The 26515-nt window shown below is 40.2% G+C and overlaps 1 protein-coding gene across 2 annotated transcripts in view; it reads left to right on the plus strand.

Moving 5' to 3' along the window:
• Positions 1-26515, plus strand: part of NOTCH2 (notch receptor 2) — a 178058-nt gene that overhangs the window by 62491 nt on the left and 89052 nt on the right. For both annotated transcript variants that reach the window (XM_004263258.4, XM_033436698.2), the window contains exons 3-4: positions 21223-21482; positions 24960-25295. In XM_004263258.4, coding sequence (XP_004263306.2) covers positions 21223-21482; positions 24960-25295 — 596 coding nt within the window. The remainder of the gene's footprint in view (positions 1-21222; positions 21483-24959; positions 25296-26515) is intronic.

Below are 26515 nucleotides of genomic sequence, written 5' to 3' on the forward strand. Positions count from 1 at the left end.
TGGAGGTTGGGAAGTCCAAGATCAAGGAGCTGGCTTACTTGGTTCCCTGTGAGGACCTGCTTCCTGCTTTGTAGATGGCCACCTTCTCACTATATCCTCACATGGTAGGGAAAGAAAGCTCTGGTCCCTTGTCTCCTTTTAAGGGCACTAATCCCATCATGAGGACCCCACCCTCATGATTTCATCTACCTAATTATTTCCCAAAGGCCTCAGCTCCAAATGTCATCACATTGGGGATGTTGGTTTCAACGTAAGAATTTTGAGAGGGCACACTCAGTCCATAGCACTCTTCAAAGGAAAGTTTAATATTCATCAAACTGCTGTTTATTGAGCTGACTACTATGATTGAGCACTGTGCTGGGTGTTGTGAACAGACATAAAGGCCGAGAGGAGGCCTGTGCTGTCTGACTTTCTTATTCACAAGTACCTGTACTGGGAGTGTCTGCTAATGAATGTTGTGTTTTTCCTGCGTAAGACATGGTGGCAGTCCTCTGATGTCTTGCCATCTTGTTGGGGAGATGAGGCATATATATGTGTGGGTGTGTATGTATATGTGTGTGTATATATATATATATATATATATATATATATATATATATACACACACACATATACACACACACATAGTCTATAACTGCCCAATGGAGCAGCACAGGTGATAAGAACTATGGAGATTCAGACAAGGGGACGACTACTATGGGACAGAAGACTACAGTCAGGGGATTTTTTTGTGTTTCACTTAGAATCTGAGAATATTGACTGTGTCTTAGGAGATGGATAGGTGGAAGGCCGGAAGTAGAGAGACTGAGGGGACTAGAGAGCTATTATTAACTAGAATAATTGTTACCAATATCTTCATCATTTTTTTCCTTAATGACATAGTTTTAAAACTTTTCTACATCTTGGGTGTTCCCTTCTGTCTATACTTCAGTTTGTGTGAGGTTTTACTAAACTGGTATGTGGATTAATCTGTTTCACAGTGATAGCTGATTAAAAAAGTCATTCCTTTAGCACATGCTGGCTTGAACGCTTGAAGATAGACTGTCTAGAGTTAGGGGTGAGTGGGGAGACCGGGGACAAGAAGAGAGGGCAGCTGGGAGCAGTCATCTGTCCTCCCCTCCCTTTTTTGGCCTTGACTGTTGAGTCTTGTGCTGCTTCCAGAGCAGAGTGACCAGGCAGGCTTGTGGACACCATTTGCAGGGAAACTCAGAATTCAAGAATCTCTGAGGCAGCAGAAACAATGGGTTGGGATAGGAGGAGTGATGGAAAAACAGAGACACCAGGAACAGGATCCGTCTTCATATAAGGCATAGTGCATTCTCGTAGCTGAGAATTTAGGTGTTCCCACCTCAGATCTCTTCTGTCCAGCATATCATTGGCCTGATCCAGTTCAGTTCAGGCATCCAGAGTAAGCAAGCATCTGTTCGCCACATCTCTGGTTACCCCAAATTAGCTCATGGCCTTTACTGCTTGTTTCCTCTGATTATATAGTACATATCCAAACCCTCAATTATCCAGAATAAACCAGGGATGCCTATTCTATGTGGAAAACATTTGACAGTGGTTACGATTTTTTACCTTGACCATGGTAGTGCCTTGGCCATGTAACCACCTGTCCCTTTAAAGTTTTGAAATGCTGGGGTTCTTATTGTGTAAGCCAGAGACATCTCCTTGGGTAGTTATTTTACTGGGTAACTTGCCCCTTCTGAAACCTCACTCAGCCTGAAAAGTACCTCAGGAGCCTCTTTGACTTTAATTTTTCTGTCTTAGTCCCATTTGTATATAATATTTGTGGTGTCTGATTTTCTGTCTCATGTTAAAATTCATGGCCTTGAATTTCTGGGTCACTCTTAAAAAAGTGGACAGAGCTTGATTACTAATGAAAAGTTGACTCATTTCCTTCCAGGCAAAGGTTGACACTGACAGTCAGAGTTTATAATTAGTCTTCAGAGAAGCATACCCTCTAATTATGGCATATTACCCATTCTTTCCTAAATTTTATAAGAATTAATGAGAGCATCTTGAGCTGGGGAAATGAGTAAGACAGGTACTTACGCTGTGTTGAGAGGATATATAAAAATTGTATCTGGAAAAAGGTCCTACATGAATTTAATTAAGTGATTGATTCCCTGCAAGTTGGTTCATCTCTTCCCAGACACACACATCAGTCATTTTTAGTCTTGTGAAATTTTTCAGTAGATCAGATTCCATAAAGGGACTGCAATGTCTACCACCATTCTGTGCTGAAGAAAACAGGCTCTCATGTTGGCCAGATGTCTTGGGGAAGATGGTAAGGACTTTCCCTTTTAGGCTCAGGGTTCCTCGTTATTCTCCATATCTTGTTTAAATACATCACTCTTTCTCTTTTGCTTATTCTTTGCTTCCTTATGCTTCCTGTGAGGGATTAGCTGAAAGTGTGAGTTGTACAACAGTTCATTTACACAAGTATGTATTGAACTCTCTGTGTACTTAGAAGGTTGATAGTTGGGCAGTGTGAAGGATATGAAAGAAGAAACACAGGCACAATTCTTTCCCCAGGGAGCCCCTGCTTGGAGTGGGTTGATGGTTGAGACATACTTAACCACTGACCCCAAGCATTACCGTCAGCAAGCATCATTACATTCTCGGGCAGTATTGCTGAGGGAATTCAACAGCCAAAATTGTAGAGTCATCATACTTAGGAGGTGGAAGGGATTTTGTCGAGCACCTTTCCCACTGATCTTGTTTTATATGTGAGGAACCCAAGGCTTAATATAGCCAAGTGACTTATCCTGTATTACATAAGTGATTAGAATGTAGAGTGGGACTAAAAGCTGTTTCTCAGTCCCCATTAGGTGACCTAAAGATTCAGTGCTATTTCTTTTCATTTTTGGTACCAACCCTCAAGGAACAGGGTGAATATATAGGGAGAAGGGGAGGAGAGAAGGAGAGAGAAAAGCAGAATTAAAAACAAACAATTTAGGGATTTTATGAGGCAGTTTGAAAGACCAAGAATTTTAACTCTAGCTGTACATTTTATTTTTTAACATTCCATGAAACAAAAACAATGTGGAAATTCTTTTGCATTCCTTCTAAAGGAGGTCTTTAATCCTCCTAAAGGATATTAGTATCCAAGGGGGCTATAGAACATACCTAATGGAATCATACAATTTTAGAGTTAAAGGGAATATTAGAGATTATTTGGCCTAGCATCTTGTTTTAATACATGAGGAGGCTGAGGCTCAGAGAAGTAAAGTGGCCAATTCAAGGTTCACATCTGTTGGAAGAGCCAGGGCTGATCTAGAGGAAAGGTCTGTGGGGAACCACTCAATCAAAAGCTCTGAGAACATGCTAAAGTCTTGGGTGAGAGTTTTTGTAAAACAATATGCTAGTTATATTTTTATTCTTTTTTTAAAAATAAATTTATTTACTTATTTATTTATTTATGGCTGCGTTGGGTCTTTGTTGCTGCACGCGGGCTTCTCATGGCAGTGGCTTCTCTTGTTGCGGAGCACGGGCTTCAGGCGCGCAGGCTTGGCTCCGTAGTTGTGGCTCGCGGGCTCTAGAGTGCAGGCTCAGTAGTTGTGGCACATGGGCTTAGTTATTCCGTGGCACGTGGGATCTTCCCAGACCAGGGCTCAAACCTGTGTCCCCTGCATTGGCAGGCGGATTCCCAACCACTGTACCACCAGAGAAGCCCAATATATTTTTATTCTTATTCAGATAAAAAACAAACTCATAACTACATATCTATCTATCTATCTATCTATCTATCTATCCATCCATCCATCCATCCTTATGTATGCCGTAAGTACATCTCACTTACCAGTAGACATGGGTTTTTTAAGCAGAATGGTGCAGGAGAATGTAGCCACATCAGGCATGGCTTTGCCTTGACTCAGTTTAGTAAGTGAAGTGCCTCTCAGGATGAATTTATCTTCACTTTGTATGAACTTGAGTGCATACTTTCAGGATTCTTGCTTGATATTCAGTTTCTTTGGTTTGGAAGGCCACAAATCATTGTAATATCTTAGATTTTTTTGGGCCATGGTCCCATCTTTTAAAGGAAGTAGCGGCCCATCTTTTAAAGGAAGTAGTGGTTTTTGTCTTGAGTCACCACATGAAGGTTATACACCATAATGTTTTTCCTTGATGTTTGTTATTTTTATTATCTTTGCTTCTAATTATGCAGAGGTACGACAATTGACAATGATGATTCTTTGACCATTGGATTGCCTTTCTGAAATTAAACGCAGTTCATAACAAGTGCTCCTAAAGTGCCCTGACTTCTAGTAAACAAAAAAAGTTACCTAAATTGTAAGCACATGTTTTGAAGGTGTTTTTAGCCTATGTGTACTTTAATGCTGTCCTGGCCTTAGAGCAGGGATCAGCAGACTTTTTTCTTAAAGTGCCAGATGGTAAAGGTTTTAAGCTTTGCTGGCTAAGAAGCAAATTGAGGATATAATGTAGGTACTTATATACCTCTTTAAAGCATAACCATTAAAAAAATGTAAAAGCCAGCTTTAGCTCCTGGACTGGAGGTATAAAAACAGGTGGCCCATGGATTTTGCCCAGGGCAATATTTGTTGACCTTTACCTTAGAGCATAATAACCACTTGAAATGCTTCATGTCCTTGGAGAGCATGCAGTATAGACTGGAAGAGCCATTTTTGGGCTAAGCTTTTTTTTTTTTTTTTTTTAATATACAAAAAGAAATTCTTAAAGCAGATGTTGCTGAAATTAGAACCAAGAATTATATCTGAATCTTCCTGTATCAGTTTTTGGTTGATGCCACTTTTCTAGTTGAGATGACCTATGCTGGAGGTCTGCACTAAAGCCGAGATCCTGTTAAATTAATGAGTGTTTTCAATAAAATGAATAAAAACATTACATTTTTTTCTTTGATGGTAACTGTTCCCTTATTGTCATAAAAGTAATGAATGTTGTGAGATGTCATTAACTTCATCAAAGTTATGCTTTGTGTGGAAAAGTTTTTTGGGTGATTATTGTGATGGTGATGATTTTAATAATTATGTTTGTTCTCAAAAGCTTATAATCTAGAGGGAAACAGATAAACAAACCAAATCCAGTCCCAGCCGTGTAGTTGATGATAGAGCATGCTTCCAAGTATAGATACCAGTAGGCTAAGACTTTCACGTGCGCTGCAAGCATTGTCCATGCAGTGAGGGTTTGAAGGTTTTGCTGTTTTTGTTATAAGAATGCAAGAGTACATAAAATAATGATAGCATTGTATTTTTAAAAGAAATAATCTGTATGGTATCTGCATGTATGTTAGATAAATTTTCTCGTTAGACCACTGTTTAGCTTTGCAAGATTTTCACTTTGACCCTACGGAGGCATAGAATTTGATTTCATACAGCAGATCGGGCATAGGTAAAGGAATTTCCAAAGCTGAGGAACACTTTTTTGAAGACATGTGAGTTTGAATATATACGAATATAGGCAACATTTGTAGGAAACTTTTCTGTTTAATTCAGCTAACATTTATGAGTGTTATGAGTGCCAGATACTAAGCTAAAAATTACCTTATTTGGATATGCAATATCATTGTTTCTCAACCTTTTTATCATTATCACCCCTTGCCCCAAAGGAGCCTTTTTAGAGTTTTTTCCTAATCTCTCCACCCCTGCCCCATGCAATTTTAATACCATAGATATATTGTATATCAGTTTATCTACTGTGGCCCTTTGGAAGTTCACAAACCATTGTAATATCTAAGATCTTTTTTTACCCTCAAGAACCATTTTTTTAACCCTTTGGGCCATTGTCCTATCTTTTATGGGAAGTAGTGGTTTTTGTCTTGAAATAGGGTTCAAGGCACTGTTATTTATTTTTCCCATGATGCCCACTATTTTTATTATCTCTGATTCTAATTAAGGCCATTTAAATGGGATTTTGTAGTGTTTCAGGGCATTTTGAAATTGTATTTTCCAATTATTCATTGAATGGTTTTGCATACCTATATGTGTGATTATTACTTTTTCAAGAAAGATGTATTCAGAATCTACAAAGAAATATTTTTTACCCTCTTAAAGTTTGGAGAAATGCAGGTTTTTCTCCAAGCCTACTCTCACATTCAGGTTTGGTTTGATATGATTTGAGTACAATTATTTTTGAACTAGGAATCCTTTCAGACCAAACCATAAGCTTTTGGAACTTTCAGTTTTCATATATTTTTTAGACTTCAGAATTTTACAGGTGGTCACCTACTCATGTTGGCGAACAGAAAGTAAGCACCCACACTCAATTTTTTTCTCTGAAATTTTGTTTAATTTTTACTGCTAAGTTTCTAAAAAGAGTGTAGCAGTTTATGTTACTGAGGCCACTTTGCAGGATGTTCTGTCACTCAGGATCCTGGTGCTTCATGTAGTCAGTGTTTTATCAAAGATTAATGAAAGTATAAAAGAAAATGCAGACTCTGTGTGTGTGTGTGTGTGTGTGTGTGTGTGTGTTCATATTTTGGGGGAATATGTGATTTAAAAAATCTACTCCATATAGATTTGGCTTGCCCACTTTAAATGATTTAGGGGTAAGTGAAGGTTAAGAAGTCCTCTATATATGAGGAATCTTAATTAGTATTGATAATCCTTTGGGTAAATAGCTCAACCTAGTGGTTCCCAAACTTTGAGTATAATTAAAGTTTTTTGAAGGTGTAAAGACTCCATGGACCCTTGCATTTTGCCTTTTGGCTTCTGTTAAGAATATAAGCACTGAATAGTTGAATGCCTTCTATATACCAGTTACTGTATTATGCACTGGGAGTATGGTGATGAATAATTCTTAGTCTGTTGGGCAGACAAATAATCATAATACAGGGTAATGAGTGATATATGTTAGGGTTATGGGAATATACAGCAGGGGGCATCAAGCCTGTTTCTCAAAAGAAATAAAATTTGAGCTGAAGCTTAAAGGAATTTTAGGGCTTAAGAAGAGGGAGGGGAAAAGTGTTTTGGGCTGAGTCAACAGCATGTACAGAGGTCTGGAGGCACACTGTAACATGTTCTAGGAGCTAAAGAAGCTGAGCCTTGCGAGAGTGTGAGGCATAGAGGAGAGATGATCTTGAGTTGAAGCCACTTCATGGTCTCTTGTTTGAATACGATGCATAATGTCAAAATCTACTCAGAATTCAGTAACCCTTCATAATACCTCAAAATTTTAATAATTGTAACAGCATTTACAGTCCATTTAATATGGATAGGACATTATCTAGTAGTCTAGAGAGTGTTTTATAAGCGTTTATAGACTCCTTGCAGCAACTGTACAGTGCATAGCTTGGGAACAACTGGCTTAACTCATTCGTTTTTGCCTATTACTGTGAAGGGTGCTTTTTGTGTTTAAACACAAAAAGTTTAAACACATAAAAAGAAGGGTGCTTTTTGTGTTTAACCACAAAAAGTTTAAACACATAAACTTATGTGTTTAGAGTATGTTTGCCATGTTTTAATCACAAATAGATATTTTCTCAGGGTCCAGTGCAGTGAAATATGGTAAGGTACTGATTGTGTGCTAGAAGACAGAGGAAAGACCATCTTCTGTTATAGCAGCAACAGAGCTCTTTCAGTGCTGTTTGTATGCCCTTGCCCAATCTTTCAAGTGATGATTGAAGAGGCTAGGCACTCAGTTCAGCTTTTGAGTTCTGATAAATGAGCCCAGACTATAAACTGGAAGATAAGGGTGTTTGCAAATTCTTACGTAAATAAAGCATGGTTTCTCATTGCAGTGGTTAACCATGATTTCATAGTCTCTGATGAAGATGAACAATGCTATGAACTAAGTTTTAAAGCATATACCACGGCAGCTTCTGGTTGGTTTGGATTTATTAAAATCAGTGTGTGTTTATTGCTTTATTCAAATGGGTGGGGGGTGGTTGAAAAAGCTGAACACGTGGAAACCCAGCGAGGTGGAGTTTCAGAAGACAATTCCCAGCCTCACAACTCCCCATGAAATCCTTTTCCTGTGGGAAACTTTTAATTTGGAAGCGTTCAGCCTAATGTGGGAACCAAGATTAACATTTTCTGAACTACTTCTACAAGAAAAGCAGAAATGTTCTGTTCAGGAAGCTGAATTTACATAGTAGAAAAATGGGCTGTCCTGCAGTATTTGGTAGTCTTTGTTTATTAGTTGTGGTAAAAGAAAAAGGTGTGTGTGTGTTTGTGAGAGAGAGAGAGAGAGAGAGAGAGAAATTGATTGTATATTTGTCTTTGTTTCCTTTACATCAAACCAGCAAAGCCCTAGAAAATGTGTTTTACCACAAACAGCCCAGCACTGGGCCCTAACTCTATACATGAATACTTTTTTAAAAAATTTTTTTGAATTTTATTTTATTTTTTATACAGCAGGTTCTTATTAGTTATCTATTTTATACATATCAGTGTATACATGTCAATCCCAATCTCCCAATTCATCCCCCCCCCACCCCCCTGCCACTTTCCCCCTTGGTGTCCATACGTTTGTTCTGTACATCTGTGTCTCTATTTCTGCCCTGCAAACTGGTTCATCTGTACCATTTCATGATTGCTTTTTTTAGTTCTTTTTATTTTTCCTTCTTGCTAAGTAAGCTATAGTATTTCCTTTTTTTTTTTTTCCTTTCTTTTTTGTGGGGAGGGGAGGTGACAGTGGGAGTGGGAATGGCAAGAAGAAGTTAGCCTCACAGAGTTCTTCCCTTTTCCCCTCTTTACCAGGAAGTTAACAAGAAGTCTTCATGTACTATTTTGTTTTGTTTTGTTCTTTTGTTGTTGTTTTTTTTAAAACAAAGTCAGTAATTAGCATAACCCAGTTGGTTACCTTTATGCAGAGTTATAGAATTAAAAAGTTGACAGTCTGATGAGATGTCAAACTGGTGGTACTGAGAGGAGGGGGACGGTGAGGTTGGATTAGTAGGTTGGGCCTCTTGAATGCCAACCAAGAGTTTAGACTTGATTCTGTAGACTCTGGGGCATCTAGGAGTTTGGAAGCCAGAGCCTTGGGAATTAAGTGTTATATAGGAACTTTAACTGGTTACAGTTAGCCTTGGCTGTTAGCAATTATTTTTTATCTACTTTAACGGGGGCCTGGGGGAGGGGGCAGGAAACTAAGCTGGCATTATGGTCACAGGAAAGAACAGACTGATTTGGGGCCTTTTCAAACTGCAGACCTTTGTTACTGACCAATGCTTAATTTGGTTTCTTATTTTTTCCCTCTGCCCTTACCTCATTTCCCTTAACGACAGCTCCCCCTCTAGAGCTCAGCTAGGGCAGGCTGCCACTGTGGATTGGGGGGCCGAGAGGCCCAGAGCAAGAAGAAAGTGGGTTGAAAGCGGAGTTCTGTTTAAAGAATTTTCTGCTGGAAACCAGCCCAGAGGGAGTAAAGAGGAGCTTTAATGAGGAGCAGCTGCAGGGCCGACACAACCCACATGAGACATTTTTTTCCCCCCTCCATTCCACATTCTGTATAGTTTTTTAAAAATCATGATTTTGAAATAGCTGTTTCGTAAAGCACGCCTCTTTTTTTCCTTCTTCTTGTATGTGGTGGGGTTTTGCGTTGTTGTTTTATTTTTTTAATGACCAAATCCTCGCTAAAAAAAGCTAAAGGCAGAGCTGCAGCGAAGCCCTGCATGCCATTTGGGCTCACCCTGCTGATACAGAACATTCGGTGGAGAAAACAAGGAGAGAGAACACTGGCTTTTATTTGGAAAAGGGGCTTATTTCCTGCTCAAACTACAGTCATCTTGGAGCTGACACAAGCTGCTGCAGTGTTTTAAGCTTTTCTCTAGACGAGTGGCTATTCACTTAGGAAACTTGAAAGAACAAATTTTTCTGTCCTGTATTACTAGGGAGACTGATCCTGAACTGCAGCCATTGCCAGATAGATTGGAATTGCTATTCAAATACCAGCTTCGTTGAAGTCTGTAAAGTGGCTACATGTAAACCAATCCAGGCTGCTGGTGACATGTGAGAGTTGGGGTCTGGTTTTCATCTGTTTTATTGAGGGGGGACTGTATGGGCATCCATTCAGTTGGAATGTTTTCTAGTTCCATTTGGAGGAATCCCTTGTTTTCCTCTCTCTTTTCTTTCCTCCATCCCTCCCCTTCACCTCATTCGCCATGTGTGTGTTTGAACAGTAACAATGAAAGAGTGGACCTCTTTGTGTCAGAAATGGCAGACTTTTTCCGAAAAAGGCATGAATATATCTGTATGGAGCTGATAAGTATTCAGATTAGTTTGTGAAATTATTTTACAGGGAAAAAGCCCCCCAAAACTTTTCCTGTACTCACAGCCTCCTCTGTGAACTATATTCTTTCAGAGACTATAGTTCCAGAGAGAGGAAGAGATTAGGAGGAAGTCACTGAGAATACTACTTAAATAAGTGATAAATTCCCTGTTGAGAGGCGGGCGTTCATATTGTTTTGGGAACAAAAGGCAGCTGTTAGAGTTTTTTGGTTATCTTTTAGAAATTTTTTATATACACCTTTAGTTCAAGATTTAGGCTATTTTCCAAAAATTGTACTTAATAGAACTTAATAGAAGTTCTAATAACCTAATAGAACTAAAGATTTATAAGGGAACTTGGATAATAAACTCAACTTGAGCCATCTCAAGAAAAGGGCTATTTAAGCTCCTGTTTTCAGTGGAGAGCCTTAATTCCCACTCAGACTAACAGGGTATATGGTGTACTTGTATTACAGTTGAACAGAGATTTGCAAAGTTGAAAGGTCTCCTGCTTTAGGAAACAGGGGCCCTTTATTTCTGGCTGTCTCACCCGTTTCTCCCCTTTCTTCCCATGTTCATAATTCTGCTTAGCCTCCTGGGGTGTGAGAGATAATCTTATACCTCAGGATGATTCTTAAGGTGGCCTTGGCCTGTGTTCTACCAGGCAGAGCATAGTGTGAGGTTGGGAGGGGTTTTTGCAACACAGGTGTTCATGGTATTCAAGGCACCTGGGCCAAGGTCTGAAGATATGCCCTTTCTCACAAAAAAAATATCAAATAGGAGTTTGAGAGAGGCACAGGAAAGACCTAATTATGGCATAAATGAAGAAGAGCCACACTGTTAGAAATTATGTAGCATGTAACATAGAATGCAACTACTGTTAGATCAGAGATGATCTGATCAGTGAGATGGTGAGATGGTGTGGAGAAAGCTTAATAATTGGACATAGGTTTTGAGCAGGTCTCTGAAGCAAGGATCGACGAAAGGAAAATTAATTAGAGACATTATCAGATGGGAAAATGTGATGATGAAAATGGAGATTAGAAAGAAGATATTTATATAGGGAAGAGTAGACACGAATGTGGAAATAATCTGGAGTGCTTAAGTTATGGATCTCTGAGGAGTAAGACGGGTGGTAGGAGTGGGGCAGACAAGTAGGTCATAGATTCTAAGGATTTGAGGGGCTGGGCCCTAAAGCTAGTTTCTGAGCAGAAGAGTGACATGATCAAAATTATACTTGAGAAGGATCATTCTTTCAGTGAGCAATTTTCTGGCTACCCTTAATGGAGAGGTGTGGACAGGATGCTGGGGTAATTGAGATGATAGAGCTGACTGACTGGCTACCGGTCTTGGGGCAAGACTTCGTAGAATACTTTCAGTTAAGTGATAGTCTATGTTTTGATAAAGGATCTAGGTAAAGATAGAAATACAGTTGTAGATGATGCAAAACTCGGGGAAATTTCTATATTTGCAGACAAACTTGGGGCAGGTCAGTTAGCTTTGGTGTCCTTATCAGTGCAATAGGGGTTCAGACCAGTTGACTTCTGAGGTTTGGTGCAGTGCTGAAATTCTGTAATTATATGAATAAAGTGTAAAAGTTATCTCCGTCAAGGAAACTTGGGGTAAAGATTCAACATGGTGAATTTAAAAGAAAGAAATTACAGGGGGCTTCCCTGGTGGCGCAGTGGTTGAGAGTCCGCCTGCCGATGCAGGGGACACGGGTTCGTGCCCCGGTCCGGGAAGATCCCACATGCCGCAGAGCGGCTGGGCCCGTGAGCCATGGCCGCTGAGCCTGCGCATCCGGAGCCTGTGCTCCGCAACGGGAGATGCCACAACAGCGAGAGGCCCGCGTAACGCGAAAAAAAAAAAAAAAAAAAAAAAAAAAAGAAAGAAATTACAGGTCCAATTATTGGGTTCAAAAAACAAGTTGTACTAACATAGGATGGGAGGAATATGGCATAAAAATAGTTCATGTGAAAAAAATATGGACTTTTTAACTGACTGGATTTTGTGACCTCTAAAAAAGTGAACACCACTTTAGGCTGCAATATTAGAAACAACGGTGTCCAGATCACAGGAGGTGATGGTCCAGCTCTATGCCATAGTGGTAAGAACATATGTATCAGGTGTTTTTTTTCCATTTGGGGCCCTACCTTTTAAAGAGGTTTTTGATGAACTAGAATCATCTAGTTGGGGCTAGGCAGGATAGCCCAGTTTTGAAGTAGGTGGGCTCTGGAGTCATACCTGGATTTGAATCCTGCTTCTGATATATTGTAGCTCTGAAATCTTAATCTTTCTAAGCTTCAAGGTCCTCGTATACAGAATGGAGATCATAATATAACATAACTGTTATAGGGAGTAATAAAAATAAAATGCTTAGCAAATACATAATACATAGTAAGTGCTTCAAAAATGTTGGTCACTGTTATTATTATTACTATTGTTATCTTAAGCATCAGAAAGCTACTAAAATGGTGAGGAAGTCTGGAATAGTCCAAAGCATTGAATCCTGGAAAAAAGAAAACGAAGAGTCAACATAGCTATCTTTAAATTCTTTTTTTTTTTTAATATATAAAAATTTATTTATTTTTGGCTGCATTGGGTCTTTGTTGCTGTGCACGGGCTTTCTCTAGTTGCGGCGAGCGGGGGCTACTCTTCGTTGTGGTGCATGGGCTTCTCATTGTGGTGGCTTCTCTTGTTGCGGAGCACGGGCTCTAGGTGCGCGGGATTCAGTAGTTGTGGCACGTGGCCTCAGTAGTTGTGGCTCACGGCCTCTAGAGCACAGTCTCAGTAGTTGTGGCTCACGGGCTTAGTTGCCCCGTAGCATGTGGGATCTTCCCAGACCAGGGCTCGAACCCGTGTCCCCTGCATTGGCAGGCGGATTCTTAACCACTGCGCCACCAGGGAAGTCCAATCTTTAAATTCTTGAAGGGCCACGTGTAATAGAAGCGGAAGGCTTGTTCCGTTTTGTTCTAGAAGACAGGCATAGCCAGCAGGTGGAAATTATAGGGAGGCAGAATTATTTTTTTTAAATAAGATATAACTCACATACTATTTAAAAATTTTTTAATTAAAAAATTTTTATTGAAGTATAGTTGACTTGCAATGTTGTGTTAGTTTCTGGTGTACAGCAAAGTGATTCAGTTTTTTATACACACACACACACACACACACACACACACATATATATATACTTTTACATTATGGTTTATTACAGGATATTGAATATAGTTCCCTGTGCTACACAGTAGGACCTTACTGTTTATCTATTTTATATACAGTAGTTTGTATCTGTTAATCCTATACTCCTAATTTGTCCTTTGCCCATTCTCTTTCCCCTTTGATAACCATAAGTTTGTTTTCTATGTCTGTGAGTCTGTTTCTGTTTTGTAAATAAGTTCATTTGTGTCATATTTTAGATTCCACATATAAGTGATATCTTATGGTATTTGTCTTTCTCTTTCTGACTTACTTCACTTAGTAGGATAATATCTAGGTCCTTCCATGTTGCTGCAAAATGGCATTATTTCATTCTTTTTTATGGCTGAGTAATATTCCAGTGTGTGTGTGTGTGTGTGTGTGTGTGTGTGTGTGTGTGTGTGTGTGTGTGTGTGTGTGTATGGGTATATACATATATATCACATCTTCTTTATCCATTCATCTGTTGATGGGCATGGACAGGTTGCTTCCATGTCTTGGTTGTTGTAAACAGTGCTGCTGTGAACATTGGGGTGTATGTATCTTTTCAAATTAAAGAGTTTTGTCTAGATATTGATATATGCCCAGGAGTGGGATTGCTGTATCATATGGTAACTCTATTTTTAGTTTTTTTAGGGAACTTCCATACTGTTTTCCATAGTGGCTGCACCCATTTACATTCCCACCAACAGTAATTCACATACTATTAAATTCACCCTTTTGAAGTGTACAATTCAGTGGTTTTTAGTATATTCACAGTTAAGTGTAACCATCAGCATTATCTAATTTTCAAACATTTTCATTACCTTCCAAAGGAACTCTCTACTCCTTAGTAGTCCCTCTTCAGTTCCCCCTCCTCCCAGCCCCTGGCAACACTAATCTACTTTCTATCTGTATAGATTTGCCTATTCTTGACATTTCACAAAAATGAAATCACACAATACGTGGCCTTTTGTGTCTAGCCTCTTTCACTTAGCATGGTATTTTCAAGGTTCATCTGTGTCACAGCATGTATCAAATCTTCATTCCTTTTTATGGCAAATGATATTTCATTGTATGGATATACCACATGTTATTTATCCATTCATCAGCTATGGACATTTGGGTTGTTTCTACTTTTCGTTATTATGAATAATACTGCTCTGAACATTCTTTACAGATTTTTGGTGGACTTATGTTTTATCCCTCTTGGTATATACATACCTAGGAAGGAAGGTAGAATTTGAAGACATCAGAAAGAAAGAGCTTCCTGACATGGGGATCCACCCACACTGAAGAGAGTTCTATTGTTAAAGTAGTGAGCCAGTAATTTTATTTTACTTAACAAATACATGGCATTTACTATGTGCTACCTACTGTTCTAAGTGCTTTACAATTATTTAAAACGCTACAAGGTAGGCACTGTTATGAAATTTATTTTACAACAAGGAGGCTTAGTAGCTTGCTCAGGATCACTCATAGAGTACATGGGATTGAAATCCAGGTAATCTGGTTCTAGTATCTGTACTTTTAATAATAGGAACAAAATAACTTCAAGTATTTATTAAATTCTATTTCTCAGACACCATGCTTAACTACTTTTATTCAAGTAGAGGCTGTGGTCGTCTTTTAGGGATATTTTAGAAAGAATTATCTCTTTGGGTAGAAATTACCTTAGGGTATCTTTAATCCCAAGGTTCTGTTATTACAAGGATGGATGGAAGTGGGGAAAAAGACAGCAACAAGATGTCTGGCCTGAGGCTTTTAAGATGATCAGAATTTTTTATCAGAAAGGGAACAGTGCGTGGGAATGATGAGTACTGTAGGAATTCAGTTAACAAGACATGAGAACATGTTCATAAGTTGTATATAATGTAAAAGGATTAACCGAAAATGACTTTTGAGATTGTAAATGGAAGCCTTAGGAAAATGGAGGCATTAAAGTTTCATGGAAATATAATCCTACTTTTGAAATGTTTAGTGTCAAGTATTGGCAGGATATATTAGGGTAAGTAGATGACTTTTAGTAAACTGAACATGTGGAACTGGAGCTGTATACATGAAGGTAGTTGCTTAAAACAAAATGAACAATAACAAAAATAACAAATGCCTAAGAGAGAAAAGGGTAGTCCAGCCCAGACTTAAGCCTCAAGTGGCCATAAATTGATGGGGAAGAAGGAGAAGAGGATTCAGCAATCTAGACTAAGAATTTACCAAGCTTTGAGATACAGAGGGAGTCGTAAAAGTCAAATGTAAAACAAGTGGGGTGATGGAGGCATGGTCAGCAGTACCTCCTATAAGAGGGAGAATTTCCTTATGAAGAAATCTCAGATGAGACCATTGAACTTGACAAGGGGAAAGTCATTGCTCTTAGGACAGAGTTTCTACATAAGTAGAATGAAGGTTTTACTGCAAAGGAACAAATAAATGGAAAAGAAAGGGAAAATAGCTGTAAAATTAGGCTACAGTTATAGAAGTTTATTTGTGAAGGAAGAATTTGGAAAGGGAAATGAGGCTTAGTGAAAAATGTAGGTTAAAAGAGACTTGTAGGACTTCCCTGGTGGTGCAGTGGTTGAGAGTCCGCCTGCCGATGCAGGGGGACACGGGTTCGTGCCTCGGTCTGGGAAGATCCCACATGCCGCAGAGCGGCTGGGCCCGTGAGCCTTGGCTGCTGAGCCTGTGCATCCGGAGCCTGTGCTCCGCAACGGGAGAGGCCACAACAGTGAGAGGCCCGCATACCGCCAAAAAAAAAAAAAAAGAGACTTGTACATGTTTTAAGGTAAAGGAATAGGCTGATGTCTAACCCTCTAGAACATTTTAAATAAGAAAGTCTTTATTATTATACCAACAATGGGTCTAGTTTCCCATAAAAATAAGACGTGTTTTCTGTACATGGACTTCAGAAGAATAAATCAGTTGTACATCATATCTAAGTATTATCTCATTTAGAGTAAAACCCTAAATCCTTCTTTGCAGTGGCCTGACGACCCCTCATGATCTGCCTCCCAGTTATAGCTGTAATCTATTTTCTGCTACTTTTTTTTCTTAATCCCTTTGGTGGAGCCACAGAGGTCTCCTGGCTATTCCTCAAACATGCCAGGACTGTTTCCTATTTAAGGGCCTGTGCGTTTGCTGTTCTCTCTGCCTTGAACGTGCTTTCCCTAGATACCTGTATGGCTAGTCCCTCACCTTATTCACGTTCTGACTCAAATGTGCCTTTCAGTGAGGCCTTTTCTGCTTTTCCTATTTGTAACTGAAATACCTCACTTATCCACCTCCATTATCCCCAGTTCATTCCCTTCCTTTGCCCCTTTCTTGTTTTATTGTTTTACATAGCACTTAATGTCACATAACAAATTATGTATTTTACTTATTAATTTTGCTTTTTGTCTTCTCCTACTAGAATTTAAACTCCACGAGTTCAAGGATTTTCTAGCATTAGAACAATGCCTGGCACTTAGTAAATGCTTGTTGCATGAATGAATGAATGTGACATTCTTTGTGGAAACTGATATGAGAATGTTCTTCTTCATCATCAACATCATTATTAATAAGCATGTTGGATGCTATACATAGAATTAGGCTTCAGATATTCTGTCAGTCAGGAGTTGGCAAACTTTTTCTGTAAAGCACCGGATAGTAAACACTTTTTCGAGCCATATCGTTTCATCACAACTACTCAACCCTGTTACTGTAGTGCGAATGTAGCCATAGACAATCCCTCCATGCACGAGTATGGTTGCGTTCCAATAAGACTTTATGTATGGACCCTGAAATTTGAATTTTACATAATTTTCAAATGTCGTAAAATATTATTGTTTTTTTTAAAATTTTTTTCCCTCAACCATTTAAAAATGTAAGAACCGTTCTTAGCTCTCCAGCCATAAAAAATAAGCAGTGGGTCAGAGTAGACCCACAAGCTGTAGTTACCACCTCTATTTTTACTGGTTTCTTAAACATACCTTAGTTGAAACTTATTTTTTCATACTGGTAGGAAGCAACAATGTAGATTAAACCTTAGTAATAGATAATTCAGGAATACGTTTGTTTGGCTTCAGAATCTTGCATATTATTTTCATCTTTGTTTTCCTGGGAACCTTACGTTTTCATTACATGTTTATGAAGCTCATTTTTGAATGAGTTTGCATTCTCTGAGCAGATGCCATATGATAGTGTTGGGGAGGTGGTGGAAGCAAAGCTGGGCAAAGCCCACCCAGGTTTAAAAGTTTGCCATTATTTACAAGGCAAAGAATTCCCGTGTGGGAGAATCGAGAGGTCTTAGCCAGGCTTAATGCCCAGAGGACTGTCACTGTGAATGAGAATTGTGTCGCAGTTTCTAACGTCATCCATAACAGATATCTTGAATAAGTTGCAAATGCTTTTAATAATATAGCTCAGGGTTAATTTTACCTATGCTACGTTGGCAATTTTTGCTCCTTTACTTAAAAAATAATCAGCAAATAACCTATTCTGTTATAAAATCAAGCTGTGATTTGAATAAAGCATTATATTTTTCCTCAATAAGTACAAAGAGAGAAAAAATGTTTTTCATCTGCAAAACTTTTACATATTTATAAAGTTTTTCACATACTTGATTTTGTTCAGTTCTTAAAACAGCTTCACGATGCAGGTAGCTTTATTAACTATTTAAAATGTGAGAGAGCTGATAGTGAAGTTAAGTATTGGATTGGTCAGAAAGTTCCTTCGGTTTTTGAAGTAAAAATAAAAGACACATTTTTTATTTTCACCGAAAACTTTATTGAACAGCATATTCGCCCTTTTGTTCCACTACCTTCTGTCATTTTTCAGGCAATTTCATAATTCCATCGTCCCAAAACTTTTTATCTTTTTGAGCAAAGAACTGTGCCAGGTGCCTTTTACAGTCTTCCAGGGAATTGAAATTTTTTCAATTAAGAGAATTTTGTAAAGACGGAAATAATTGGAAATCCAAAGGTGCAAAGTCTGGTGAACACAGCGGATGAATCAGAACTTCCCAGCCAAGCTGTAACAGTTTTTGCCTGGTCATCAAAGAAGCAGGCAGTGTTGTGTTATCCTGATGGAAGATTATGCATTTTCTGTTGACTAATTCGGGATACTTTTTTTCCCCCCCGGTATGCGGGCCTCTCACTGTTATGGCCTCTCTCGTTGCGGAGCACAGGCTCCGGACGCGCAGGCTCAGCGGCCATGGCTAACGGGCCCAGCCGCACCGCGGCATGTGGGATCTTCCCGGACCGGGGCACGAACCCGTGTCCCTTGCATCGGCAGGTGGACTCTCAACCACTGCGCCACCAGGGAAGCCCCTCGGGACGCTTTTTGTTGAGTGCTGCTTTCAGTTGGTCTGATTGAGAGCAGTACTTGCAATTAATCATTTGGTTTTCTGGAAGGAGCTCATAATAGAGGACTTCCTTCCAATCCCACCATATACACAACATCACCTTCTTTGGATGAAGACCGGCCTTTGGTGTGGTTGGTGGTGGTTCCTTTCACTTGCCCCGTGATCTCTCCCATCCCACATTATTGTACAGTATCCACTTTTATCGCCCATCACAATTTGTTTTAAAAATGGAATGTTTTCATTACGTTTAAGTAGAGAATCACATGTGGAAATACTGTCAAGAAGGTTTTTTTTCACTTAACTTACGTGGAACCCAAACATCAAAGCGATTCACGTAACCAAGCTGGTGCAAATGATTTTCAGTGCTTGATTTGGATACTTTGAGTATGTCGGCTGTCTCCTGCGTGGTAGAACGTTGATTGTTCTCAGTTAATGTCTCTGTTTGATCACTATCAACTTCAACTAGTCTACCTGACCATGGGGCATCGTCTAGCGAGAAATCTCCAATACGAAACTTTGCAAACCACTTTTGACATGTTCAATCAGTCACAGCACCTTCTCCATACACTGCACAAATCTTCTTTTTCTTTTGCGTTTCTGTTGTGTTTTTACCTTTCTTGAAATAATAAAGCATAATATGCCAAAAATGTTGCCTTTTTCTTCCATCTTCAGTATTAAAATGGCTACACAAAAATTCACCAATTTTGATAAGTTTTTTAAAAAATGTACACTGATATGACAGCTGTCACAATATAGTCTAACAAAATTGTTTTGAATGAAGTTAAAGACAACTAAGTGCTACTAGAGCCATCTTATGGAAAAAAACTGAATGAACCTTTTGGCCAACCCAATAACTTGTCCAAGGTCATGGCACCAGGACTCCAAATGGGCCTTCTCACCGTATGAGGTGCAGACTCCTCACTGGAAACTTCAGCCAGTCTTTGCTTTCACTGCTGTGCCCTCTCCTCACTGCCTCTTATTCTCTAGCTTCATCTGTTCATGAGGATGCTCAGAGCTCCAGCTGCTCCTGGCTCTGCCACTCTTACTGTTTAGAGCTCTGGGAAAAGGTGAGGAGGCTGGGGTCAGTTACATCACTGCCACTGTAGCTACTGCTACAGTGGCAGTGCTCTGCTTCCTCCTCCAGCCATTTTAGTTACTGTGTAATTCATCTGGGCATGTACTGTCTTAGTTCCCAAATACCTGGTTCTCCTTTTCTCAAAACTGTGACCTCTAAAGACCTCACCTGGTCAACCAGTGGCTAATAAAACATCATGGATATTGTTGGCAAAGACGAGAAGGAGTGAGACGGGACCCCAGTGCTTCAAGTCTGGGTGATTGGGAGGGTCAGAACATAGTGACTGAGCATCGGAAGATGTGCTAGGATTTAAACACATTGGTTTAAATGTGTTATCTTCGAGGTAACGGTGGAACAGCCTTGCAGTTAGTTTTCTATCCTCCAAAAAGTTAAATGGAGAAAGAGGTTGAACCAGAATATCTGGGTTACAGCCAAATGGCAAGATGTATAGTTAGAATCAAAGACTTTGTGTTCCATTTAAGTGCTTCTTAGAGGTCCCATTTGAACAACCTCTTCATTATGAAAATGGAGACTTTCCATGCCTTTTTATGGTGTTTAGAGAAAACTGTCGTAAATATTACACACAATTTGGGATGGTTGTGTATCTTAGGAATCAATGGATGGCATATAAAAAGATTCCTCAACACAGTGTGTGGAAAATGTTATAGAATGTTATTCTTGAATTGTTTTCCCTTCTTCACTTTGGTGTTTGTATGGTACCTTAGATATTTTAAATGTTATTTTAATTATATTCTGTGCTTTTTTTTTTTGGTTAGGAAAGCTGCCTGCTACTAATATCTTAACAGATTTAAGTTTCTGTAAAGCCCCTTTGAACCCTTCCCCATTCCCGTACCTCCTTTTTCTTTATCACAGTCTCAACCCCTTGAACATAACCCAGAAGTCTAGGTATAGGCCAACTGATGTCTCAGTGGAAACAACAAAAGTAGAACTTACTATTTCTCAATGCTTGAGAGAGATTTTATATATTTTAAATTGGAGAGGATAAGAGGCTCAGTCCATACATTATCATGTGAATGTCTTAATTCTATCAATTGACTTAGTCAAAACGAGAAAGTTAATGAATTTAAAGACAAGTATCAACAATGCTGCACAAAAAGGTGCTGTTACAGCATACCAGCCTGCATCTACATGAAAAAAGCTATGGCTGTATTTTGCCTCTGAATAAGGGTCATGTTGACTGGCCATGGCAGACCATGCTGGGTCACCCACCTGATATTCTGTCACCTGCCAAAACTCAAAAAGACATGAGAGTATGCAGTTAAGTACTCTAAACACTTCTTCTCCCAAAGTGAGTCAGTTTTACAGTTGTACCTTTGGGTTTCTCCATTTACAGTCTCGTGTTTTCTTGAATGGACTGCGTTATCTTGTAAGTTTGGGGACTTATAAGAAGTCAGGAGTTTTCATGGACTCCTCTCTTTTCCATACAGATGCCCAGAGGGATTCTTGGGAGAATATTGTCAACATCGAGACCCCTGTGAGAAGAACCGCTGCCAGAATGGTGGGACGTGTGTGGCCCAGGCTATGTTGGGGAAAGCCACATGCCGATGTGCCCCGGGCTTCATAGGCGAGGACTGCCAGTACTCGACCACTCACCCCTGCTTTGGGTCTCACCCTTGCCTGAATGGAGGCAAGTGCCACGTGCTTAGCCGGGATACCTATGAGTGCACCTGCCAAGTCGGTTTTACAGGTAACAAATGCGACTCACGGCCATACTTTCCCATTCTCAGCAGGTACTTTTATTTAGCATCATTTAGATAACTGTCATCTGGTTCTTTAGGGTCCCCCCAACTCTGGTACATGTTTAACATTATGGTAAGGACTGGAATGTTCCAATCAACTATCCTTCAGTTCCTTTTGAAAGGGGAGAAAGAGAAAGAAAAAGGGTCAGATACTCAGAAGTAGTTGACTGCCTGAAGAATATATATCAGGATTGGGGATCAGAATTACTTCACTATCACCAGAAGAAAAGTGGTTCGTGTTACCGATAACTTATTCCTTGAAATCTCCTCTCCCCAGACATTCAGGGCATTGGCTTTTCGGGCTTTCTAAACTGATTGTTCCATTTGCTTCTACATTGCCTTATCCTTGTCCTCATGCATTTAATTTTTGTGTTCTTTGGAATTCTGTTTTGAGCCCCGTTTTGAGTCATAGCACAGCTTTCCCCAGGGAATCTCGCTATCTCCAGTTTCTTCAACTCTCAGCATCTTCATCCCTTGCTGATGCCTCTCGTGGTCATCCTTTTAGCTCCACCCCAACCCTGACATTCAGGCTCATATTTCTAACTATCCGTTGCATATTATCCTTAGAAATTCGACAGGTACCTCAAACTCAACATGTTGATATCATAGTGGCACCAATGTGCACTCCAAATACTCCAAACTAGAAACTCCCTCTCACTTCTCTGTACCCCACTTAGACTCAGTCACCCCGTCTAATCTCTGAGATACGTCTCACCTGTCTACTCCTCTCCATTTTCTCTTCTGCTCTGTGACCTCTAAAGACCTCTGTAGGTGAGGTCCAGGTCATCTCTCACCTGGACTCCTGCAGTTGTTTCCTACCTGGTTTCCTTGCCTTTACTTTCTCCCCCTCTTGTCCACCTGTCACATTACCATGGATCTTTAACATGAATGCAGATCTTCTCACAAACTCACCTGCTTACCACCCTAGTGACTTTTCATCGTCTGCAGAGTACAAACTCTTTTACATGGCTCGCGTAGCCCTTACAGTCTAGGCCTTACATCTTCTTATAGCCTCAGTTCCTCACACGCATCTAGCTCTAGTGACGCCAGCGTTCTCATCATTTCCTGAAAATGTCATGCTTCCTGTTGCCTCCATGCTTTTGCACACCCCTTTGCCTGGAACGCCCTTTCCTACAGTTGGGGATTGCCCAATGTTATTGTAAACTCTTAGCGACCCTTTCATGATTCCTTTACACAGTTAGTCTCTATGTTCTGTTAGTTTATGTGTCACATTTTATTGTAATTAATTTTTACATGTCTCTCATCTGACTATATTGTGGGTTCTTCAAAGCTGGGTCTGAGCTTTATTCAGAATGAACCACACGTGTTTATGAAGGTAGACGAGAAAAGGAGAACAAGCCATCATTTTGTCCCCCACTATATCAACAATTCCGTAAATCTAATAAAAAATGAAAGACATATTCAGAAAACTAGACTGGACCATTTAGTTTGGAATACTTGTTCTACTGGTTTTTCATTAAAAGGTGTTGTTACGGGTAGAAGATATATAGGATGATCCGTTATCTCCATCATGACTATGACAGCATTGATACTGTGAGTCACTGAAGAGATTTGGTGGTTAAGAGAATAATTTTTTCCTGATTGTCAGTTTCGAGTTGTTTGGCTCCACAAGGCAAAGGGAAGGCATATCTATTTAACACATTTTAATCCTGACTGGTGGAAATGACAGTAGTGCCTTCTTCAGAACTAAAATGTTACTCTGAAATAACCCTCAAATTAAAATGTGTTCCTTTGCCATTAAAACAAACTCTTCTTGGTGGTCTGCAGGGTTCTGATCATCCTTACACATCTGCCACTCTTGTCTGTCACTTTAGGAACTACCACAGGTCAAGCTCACCCTTTTGGTTTTGGGATAGCTCACTATACCACCTCGTCAGACCGTATGAGCTCACCTCACTCATAGATAAAGAAACAGAGGCAGGAAGTTAGTGCTTGTACAAAACATATATGGGAAACCAAGGTCAGAGACCTTCTTGTTTCAGTTGTAGGCAAATACTCTGATATACACAGTTGTCAGAAGTAACCATTTTTATCTGTTCTCCATTGTAGGTAAGTACCTCTCAGAAGAAAAAATAGGAAGAAAGATTGAGGTTCCTTCATTTTCTCTAGGCTTAGCACTGTGAGATATACATGCTGTACCCAGATTTTTATTGCACCCTTTCCCTTTGATTTGATATTCTTGATAGGCAGAGAGCGCTTCTGTGTGCTCAAATGTCACCTCTCTCTCCCTTTTAGAGAAGCTGTCATGACTGTTATTTGCTTTTCTCTGGGGTCAAAGATTTGGGTATTTATCTAGACAACCAATTGGAGTACTAACAAATTCAGGGGGTTCTCATATCTTTAGTTTTGAAAAAAGGTTACACTAATGAAAACAAAAAACCACGTGAATACCAAATTTACTAGTAGCATGGGAGTATTTTTTTTCTCTCTCTTTCTACCTCAAAGAATCTGCTTTGATTCCTTTGAGTTATGCCTTGAGATTCAGTACTTTCTTCCTGCTGCTTTCTAGTACTTTCCTACCTGAGAGAGTCCACAAGATTTACCTTTCTAGACCTTTATTCTCATGACAGCTTCTAGTTATTTCCATATATAAGAAGCCAGAGAGTCTGTATCTCCTTCAAACACACCCAGCAATATTTTTGTCAAGACCGCAATCAACAAAATGTTTCCCAGAATACGTGTGCATGTGTGTTGTGTTTAAGGGAAATAGAAGTCATATTGACTTGTTTCTATCATCTAAGAGGTCTATTTAGTCATAATTTATTTTGGAAAATATCGATACATTTTGTTCATTCAAAAGACATGATTTGAGAGCCTACTATAGGGATCTGACCCCTGCCAGTGTGACAGGTGATATAAAAGGAAACAACAAACTTGGGGTATATGTTTGCATGTGCAGGGGTGTGTGTGTGTGTGAGGGAGAGGGTGTGGGGATTTGGGGAGCTGAGGGGAGCATTAAGGATGACTTTACAGCAGTGGTGACTTATGAGTAGAGCTGTCAAGATAAGTTGAAGCCCATTAGGTAACCACAAAGGAAGATGGCCTTCCAAACAGAGGAGCAGCTTATGCAAAGACAAGGAGGTGTGAGACAGTAGGTGGATCCAGACCCTTCTGGATCCTGTGCTGCAGGGACTGATGTAGGCTTCCTGCGACTAACCTACAGTCCCTCCCCCTCCCATGTGACCCACTGAGTGTTTGTGTGTCAGCTGAGGGCCCTGGAGAGTGCCCTGTCAGGTGAACTTGAGGAAGCTCTGATATGGGCTTCCTGTAAAATTCAAAGAGCTTAGGGATTCTCCATGCAGTGGCTCCCTTATGTCACCCTTTGGGTGGGAGATGTGGGGTGGTGGGATGGGGCTGACCCTCATTTCTGTGGGCAGTACTGAGTTCTGTTACCTTTCCTCTAGGTAAACTGTGCCAATGGACTGATACCTGTCTGTCTCAGCCCTGTGCAAATGGAAGTACCTGTACCACTGTGGCCAACCAGTTCTCCTGCACATGCCTCGCAGGCTTCACAGGGCAGAAGTGTGCAAGTGATGTCAATGAGTGTGATGTTCCAGGACAATGCCAGCACGGTGGCACCTGCCTCAACCTCCCGGGTTCCTATCAGTGCCAGTGCCCCCAGGGCTTCACAGGCCAGCACTGTGACAGTCCCTACGTGCCCTGTGCACCCTCCCCCTGTGTCAACGGAGGCACCTGCCGGCAGACTGGTGACTTCGCCTTTGAGTGCAACTGCCTTCCAGGTAAGGAGTCCCCCTAGTGTCCTGGGTTGGGGGATGCACCTCCAGCAGGAAGGAAGGGGATGGGTGTGGTTCAATTGTTCCTTTAAGAAGTATCCCTCCCAGGAGGGAAAAGGGGAAGTGAGAATTTTGTGTGGGGTGGTTTGTTGGTGAGAGAGGAGTTTTATGGGCCCATGTGGTCCGTAAACTGAGCAGGGGGTAATTTAACATGTCAGGGTTTATGATGATGAGTGGCTTGGAAATTGTTTATTGTCCTTTTTGGAGGAACAGTGAGAAATAAGGGACACAGAGCTCTGGGAAAACGATAGACAAGTCTATGGAATGGAAAGGAACACAATGAGAATTACACATTGAAAAATGTGTATGTATGATTAATAAAATGCTTTAAACTGAATTGACAATAATAATAGATGATCAACTTTCCTCTATGTTTCTACCTCTGATAGAATAATGGATTATTTTACTATAGCTGCCTAATTGTACCCACCTACCCTTCTGCGACGTTCACTGAGCTTCTGATCTTTAGAACCCTCTCCACGTAGTCTCTCTGACTTTGGGGTAGCCCTGCCCAGACTTGAAGTTGGAGAATTTGGGCACTGGGGTGGCAGCGGTGCTCTGCTAATCAGTGGACACTTTTTGATGAGTGCTGATAGATTATGTGTGGCACAGCCATAAATAACCCCAAGGTAGAAGCAGAAAGAGGAGCAGTGTATGGGAGCTTGGGGCCCAGTGTTCTGTAGGACGGAAAAAGGAGCCAGGCTGGCGGATTCACGGAACTCCTTATAAAAATGATGAGGAGGCTGAAAACCGAGAATTTTGATTGGGAACAGAACACAAGCAGCTGGAGCAGATGAATTACTAGGCAACAAAGATTCTGCTTTTTATACAAATAACCTTAGTGCAAAAACAAAAGAAGGAAAACTGTAGGGGGGAATAATGTGCTAAGTAAGCAGAATTGCCTCAAAAAGAAGTTGTTTTAGCCACTCTTTTGGAGTAGGAATCTTAGATTCTGGTGTTGTGGATGTGGTTCACATATAATGGGCTCGTTTGTTTTATCTTTTGGGGATTAAAGGTCATATGTTGGTCCTCGGGATAAAAGCAAATGGTAATTTATTCATTTCATTCAGTTAAAATTTACTGGCCGCCAGCTACGGTCTAGGCACGGTGCTATGCTTGAGATACAGCAATACAAGACTGCCACATAATAGAAACGGATACCATTT

This window comes from Orcinus orca, chromosome 1, assembly GCF_937001465.1.
Source record: "Orcinus orca chromosome 1, mOrcOrc1.1, whole genome shotgun sequence".
Taxonomy (NCBI): Eukaryota; Metazoa; Chordata; class Mammalia; order Artiodactyla; family Delphinidae; genus Orcinus; species Orcinus orca.